General features: G+C 36.0%; 1 protein-coding gene and 1 long non-coding RNA gene across 4 annotated transcripts in view; one reads left to right on the top strand and one right to left on the bottom strand.

Annotated features, from left to right (window-relative positions):
• Nucleotides 1–330: 330 nt before the first annotated feature.
• Nucleotides 331–6,569, top strand: part of LOC131384618 (uncharacterized) — a 36,193-nt gene continuing 29,954 nt past the window's right edge. The window contains exon 1 of the long non-coding RNA XR_009215644.1: nt 331–384. This is a non-coding gene — a long non-coding RNA (uncharacterized LOC131384618). The remainder of the gene's footprint in view (nt 385–6,569) is intronic.
• The window catches only part of LGR4 (leucine rich repeat containing G protein-coupled receptor 4), a 109,348-nt gene continuing 104,152 nt past the window's right edge, over nt 1,374–6,569 (bottom strand). For 2 of the 3 annotated variants that reach the window (XM_058446693.1, XM_058446692.1), the window contains exon 18: nt 1,378–4,556. In XM_058446693.1, the coding sequence (XP_058302676.1) occupies nt 3,280–4,556 (1,277 nt within the window). In that variant the 3' untranslated portion in view covers nt 1,378–3,279. Of the gene's footprint in view, nt 4,557–6,569 lie in introns of all 3 variants that reach the window. The other variant, XM_032166378.2, reaches the window with a different exon arrangement.

Below are 6,569 nucleotides of genomic sequence, written 5' to 3'. Positions count from 1 at the left end.
GTTTTCCATTCCTAACACTCCTCTGAAAATGGGGGAAAAATTTACCTCACAGGGTCATATTATCTTATTAATTCTCAAAGCTTCTAAGCTCAGGATCAGACAGATACAATGAAAAATTGTGTGTAAACTTCAGAACTTTTTCACTTTAACCTCTACACATGGGAATCTAAATGTCATATACCTCTTTGTCCCCTTAAAATGTTTTCCTAAACAAAGTATACCCTTTTCTTGATGCGCCAGGGTCATCATTATGACCAACTGTGACATTATGCACTAGCAATGCTGGACCCCCCCGAGGCTATGAGGCAGAGTCAGATGGTGTTGGTGTCTGAACATAATTAAGTCCAGCGGTCTCATTTCTTGTAAGAAGCGGTCTCATTTCTTGTAAGTGCCTTTTCATTACTGGAGCTGAGAAGCCATAATCGAGATGGGTAGAATTATATATAAATGTACAAATGTATAAAAGTGTCTCTCCCTTTAAGTTTTAGGGTATTGACTTAGTGACATCTTTTCATACAATTAGTACTTTGGCCATGGTATATTTGAGATAATTATGTTTTGCTGGTTCTGGAAACTTGTATAAGAGTGACTTTTGCTTAAATAATTCCATCACCAGTTAGCCCTGTGGCAATATATTATTCAACTTTAAAAATTTATCCCTAGACATTAGTATTTACAGATGAAACAATATAATGTCTTAAATTTGCTTCAAAATGATGCAAGGGGCAGAGGGATTGGAGGGGGTTAGTGAGTAGGATGAAGATGAAACAAGGTTCACTACATGCTGCAGATAATTGTCAAAGCAGTGACAGGTATGGGGTGAAGGGTGGGGAGGCGGGGTAATTATACTACTCTGCTTTTTGTTATGGAAATTTCAAGCATATATGAAATTTAAAACAAACACACACGCAAAATTATGTCCCGAATGAAGAGGCACTGGGTTCTGGTTTGGGGTCAAATTTGCTGTGACTCAGGGATTCACTTAAATTTCATTAAGCCTTTTGTTTTCTCATCTGTAAAGTGAGGACTTAATGATTGTAAATACTGAAGTATTTCTAAGCATCTGGGCAACTGACTACATTTAATATCGTACAAATTTTTTAATCATTTGCTTTTTAGATAAAGATTGAATCAATGGTTTTTCTGAAATTTCATAATCTGTTTTCCATGAGTATAGTTCAGACTTAGGATAAAACCTTATTTCTAAATTTCAGCAAAATGTTCTTATATGTTGACAAATAAATATCAAAAGTGTTTTCTAATGGTTACCTCCAGCATTTCTTCTAATACTGTCCACTTACAAATATTTAATTTGCTTACTTTAAAACTAAATTCATTAATATACCTAGTTTTAAATTAAGGCAAAATAGATGGCTTTCTAGAAACTTTAATAATTCAAAACACTGAGTACAATATTGTATTTCATACCGTATAGCACAAAGATTAACACATTTTATATATCTGTTATTCTAGTTTTTAAATGAATAAAATGAAAAATTTTCAATAACCTGAATTTTGGAAAAAACCTTTTAATTAGGAGTTTCTTACCAAGTTATGATTTAATATTTATCAGATGTGTAAATATACATGATAGCAATTTTTAAAACTTGTAAATAGTTGGCCTTACAAAATTACAACACACTGTAAATAAATCCTTCCCACATTTTATACAAACTACATGATTTTGATATACAAAGATTCTGTTTTTATTACACTGACAATGTACAACAAAGACTATTTACAATGCAAAAAGTATATAAACCACAATTTAACAGTCTGCTACTGGCAGCCACTATAGTTTAGGAGGTAGCTTTAATTAAACAAAATGAACAGAAGCCACATTTCCCAACTTGTGTTCTAAAAATAATTTACATAAGATAAAAATTCATTATATGCACAGTATGTACAGTTTAATTATTAAACTGCAATCTAGCTGGATTTTTTTTAGTATATTCAGAATAACTAATATGGCAGTGGGTTTGCTATTGATTTAGCACACTGTTCAAAAAACATATTGAACAATTATAACTTTAAGACTCCATCCAGTAATAGGTCTAAAGCCCATAGATGGGAATCAAGTAAAATTTTTAATTTTTAAAGACACAGGACTAAGCTTTATTCTTTCTTCTTCTATTTTTATTAATAACATATTATCTTGTTTAACCAGAGTTCAACCTCTGAGCTAGTGAATAGGCTCTTTTGTAAAAAATAGTATGGGGAAGATGTATGGAAGTTTCCATTTAATAGCACAGGTTCAAGATAATCCAGCTCACTAAGAAATAAACATAACTACTTCGTGTCATAATTACTCCCTGTTTCGTCTAATTAAATGCAAGTATTGACCACAGTTTACTTTCTATATAATCCAAACTATTGCTAGGTGACATATCAACAAATTAGAAAATATTAGTAGAGCCAATGATATTAGGAAGTATTCATTAATGAGAACATTACATGGAGCCACCAAATCCCTCAGATACTATTAAACCCTCACATTAGTTAGTAGTTTAGCCAAATCGACTAAACCCACACAGCAATTAGCCTTTTACTTTTTTCTAGCAGTGTAATCGCAAAACACTTAAGAAAAAATTACTGATTGGACCAAAGCAATGTATAATGACTGAAAACAAATGTCCAGCTATTTTTTTTAACCTAACAGCTGTTAATATTGTTTTAAAAACATCTTCAGGTTTTAGATTTATAAATTGCTTAAACAAAATTTATAGTTCTCTTATGTCAAGGATGGCAAGTGAAAACATAATAAAGTAATGCCTATGTATACTCTCACAGTTCTAGCTGGGACAGTCCCTTTTTTGGCCCTGCAGTAAGTTGTCCTGAGATTAAGGATGAAACATTAGGTAAAATTAGCAAGATATTTTCTTTAGTTATAGAAAATCACATTTTAAAATAGATTTTTTAAAAATATTAACAGCTGTTCTTTATCTTGTGCTTAATACACAAATAGGTATAAATTTGCTTCTTATGGATCAGAAAAACCTAACATTATATTGCTATACTACACCTAAGATCCTTTTCAAGTCATATATTTGTTTCAAACAGACCATACATTGCTTGGACATTGCATTTTTCACCAATTTATAATTTAGGCACCTGTTCTTTGAAAATGACTGGTTTGAGAAATAAACTGCCACCTCTCCTTCTTCTAAGTGACACCAGGCAGTGATTACAGAAGTGCTTCCCAGATGAAAGATCAGAATAGGGTTCACTCTATAAACACTGATTTTGGTTGACGGGTGAAACAGTTACACACACAGTAGTTCAGTCTTTAACTCTTGGTAGATTGTAAGCATAGCGCACCAGAGGGAATCCTCTACTCTGGTAGAAGCAGGCTCGTCCACAGGCCTGCACCTGGTCAGAACTGTCTGAGACAAAGGAATCTTCTTCATCTGCATAATCAGAGTGGGCCGACTGTGTGCCACAGTCGGACCAATAGCCCTCCGGTCTTTGGCAAGAAGCCACTGCCAATGCAGGACAGCTGTGTGATTTTATCAAGTGTTTGCATGATACTGGCTTTGTTAAAAGAAACGATTCACAGCAGTCGCAAACAGTCAGGTTGCCCTGCAAATGTGAGTACATGCCACAGTCGTAGTAGAAATCCTGTTCCAGACAACCACCTTGGCTACTGATGGAAACTGAAACGGATCCATTTTTCTTGGTAACACGTCGCTTCAGTAACTTCCAGTCTTCTTTAAACTTTGGGTTGAAGAAAACATACAGGACTGGATTCAGGCAAGCAGGCAATGGAAAAAATATCAGAGTAACAGACTTCATTATTTCGGGGCTGATAGAGATTGCAGTGATCAATGGTGCAAATGAAAAAAATGCCACAGGGCAGAAAAAGATGCAATTGGTGAAGATTAGCCAAGCGACATGCTTAATCATGCTAGATTGTGAGTTTTCTGAGAGGTCCTCTTTTTCCAAGTTGCAGTATAGCTTAGTGTAGATAATGGCCATTAACAAAAATGCTAGTGAGTTTAATAGCACTAACGTTACAGTGAATCCTAATGATGGCGTTTCACCTGTAGGAAATGGCAAACAAAGGGGTGATGCAGAATATTCCCCTCTATGGAAAAGGGGAAAACAGCCTGCTACTGTAGCACCTAGGAAAGCCAACAGGGCAGCAACCCGGAACTGTCTGAGATGATTGCTCTTTCCATTTTTCACTATATCTTTTGCAGATAAGCTTCTTTCGACAGTTGCTAGCATTAATAAAAATATGGCACTTTCTGAGGAGAAAACTGCAAGAAACCCAGCTACTTTGCAGCCACTGCCAGTTTCCCACCAAATGCCAAATTCAGCAAATCTGCCCCAGGACACAGCATCAAGAAAAGTTAGGATGCCAGTATAGATTCCCATGAATAAGTTAGACACAGAAATCAAGCCTATAAACAATTTGGACGAAGGCAGTGATGTACAAGATGCAAATGTTGTTAAAATAACAAGCAGGTTGAAAAATAATGCAACCAAGAAAATGAACCACACAGTAAGACGAATCATCCAGCTTCCCAGTAAATATTCACAGGGCTTAAAAGCACCTAAAACAAAACACAGAGAGAGAGAGAGAAATAAAAGACAACTTAGAAAACAATTTAGAAAATGATATGGCTTGATAGAAAAACTAATGATATAGACTAAATCTCCTCTCCACTTGAACAAAAATGAACTGATTACTAGTTCTAAGATATTTTGGTCATGGACCAGGCTATTTTAAAAATAAACTGACTTTAATTTCTTTTATTAAATATTTGACAAAGCTATAAATAAAATATTTCTTTTATTAAATATTTGATAAAGAGTGATATTTAAGGCCGGGTGCGGTGGCTCACGCTTGTAATCCCAGCACTTTGGGAGGCCGAGGCGGGCAGATCACGAGTTCAGGAGATCGAGACCACGGTGAAACCCCGTCTCTACTAAAAATACAAAAAATTAGCCGGGCGTGGTGGCGTGCGCCTGTAGTCCCAGCTACTCAGAGAGGCTGAGGCAGGAGAACGGCGTGAACCCGGGAGGCGGAGCTTGCAGTGAGCCGAGATTGCGCCACTGCACTCCAGCCTGGGTGACAGAGCAAGACGCCATCTCAAAAAAAAAAAGAGTGATATTTAGATGAAATTTTTCATTTTTTCTTGCATCTAAGCTAATTTACATAGCACAATATCTAGGGCATAAGAGGTATTTGATAGACTGAGGGTCTGGAATGCGATGGTTCATAACTTGCTACTTTTACCTTAAGAAAGCAACTTAAAATTGTATAAATTTTAACCTGTATTCATTTTCTCACTTGTGGATAATAATGCCTGTTTCATACAGTTGTGCAGCTTAAGTAAAATTATACACAAAAGGAACTAAGCAGGATGCTGGATATATGGTTAGACTTCAATAAATATTAGCTCCCTTTTCTTCTTCCTTTCTAGCCCCAATATACTTTATAATCATGTATGTATATGTATGTATCTACACTTATTTTTTATATATTTTCTTATGACTTTCAAAAGCAACCAGATGAAGCAGGTTAAGATAGTATAATTATCCCCATTTTTCATCCAGAGAAACTGATATTTCAAAGCATTTGATCTGACAAAGGCCATTCAGTAAGATAATATAGCTAGGACTACACCTCGGTGATGTTAACTATTCATACAAAGCTATGTACAATAAAATCCTACATAATACAAACTAGCATTGCAAGAACTCATTCAGTCGCTGAACTCTATGTTCCAGTAACTGACTTTGACATGCTAGTTATGACACAAATTACAACTGTTTTACTGAAAAATTAGAAAAGAAAAACAAGATTTTGACTATGAAACACATGAAAACTATGTATTACAATTGTCTAAAAAACATGTTTTATGAACTGTCATAAAAATGATATATCCAATAAAATGTTTTAAGTTGTTAAGATATTCACGGACCTCAAAAGCCAGTTCTGAACCATTTATCTGACTTCCAAATAATGCAAGAAACTCTTATTTTAAATTTCCTTTTTATTCCCCCTTCAGGAAGTGCTAAGAGAAAGCTCGTTATCACCTTTCTCTCTGTTATCTAAACTTATCCTTCATGGAAGGAGGGGTAGCTCATCCACCTGAGAGAATAGGACACCTTTTGAGAACCCTTTTACGGGTGAGAAAGCTTACTTTTCCAAAAAAGCCTGGGAAGCAGCCTCCACCCAGTCCCTGTCTTTGGAAGCCTGCTGCCTCCTCTGGTGCTAACAGAAGGATCCCAGCTCTCCTCCACTTCCTGTTTCTGCAGCAAGCACATCGGTGTCTGTGTGTTACTACAACTGAGTAGGGGGAGGCAGGCCTGCATTTCATCCCCATGGCAGCCCAAGGAGATGAGCTCAGACCAGCTTTCCTCCTGGCCAATCTCCAAGTTTACATTTGGGGTGGAAGAAATGGAAATGCTGCATGTTGAAGTCCAGCCCCCGCTTTAATAAACCTGTTTCCTTCTCACTGGATCATCAGTTCTTTATGTACGTTCTCTGGCACATGAACTCCAGTGAGACAAGTAAGCAAACTGCACCCCAACCTTTAAAAATTAATATAGACACTAAC

The sequence above is a fragment of the Hylobates moloch genome, unplaced genomic scaffold, assembly GCF_009828535.3.
Source record: "Hylobates moloch isolate HMO894 unplaced genomic scaffold, HMol_V3 SCAFFOLD_11, whole genome shotgun sequence".
Lineage (NCBI taxonomy): Eukaryota > Metazoa > Chordata > Mammalia > Primates > Hylobatidae > Hylobates > Hylobates moloch.
Note: the sequence above shows the minus strand (reverse complement) of the source record. Positions and strands in the feature narration are given on the sequence as shown.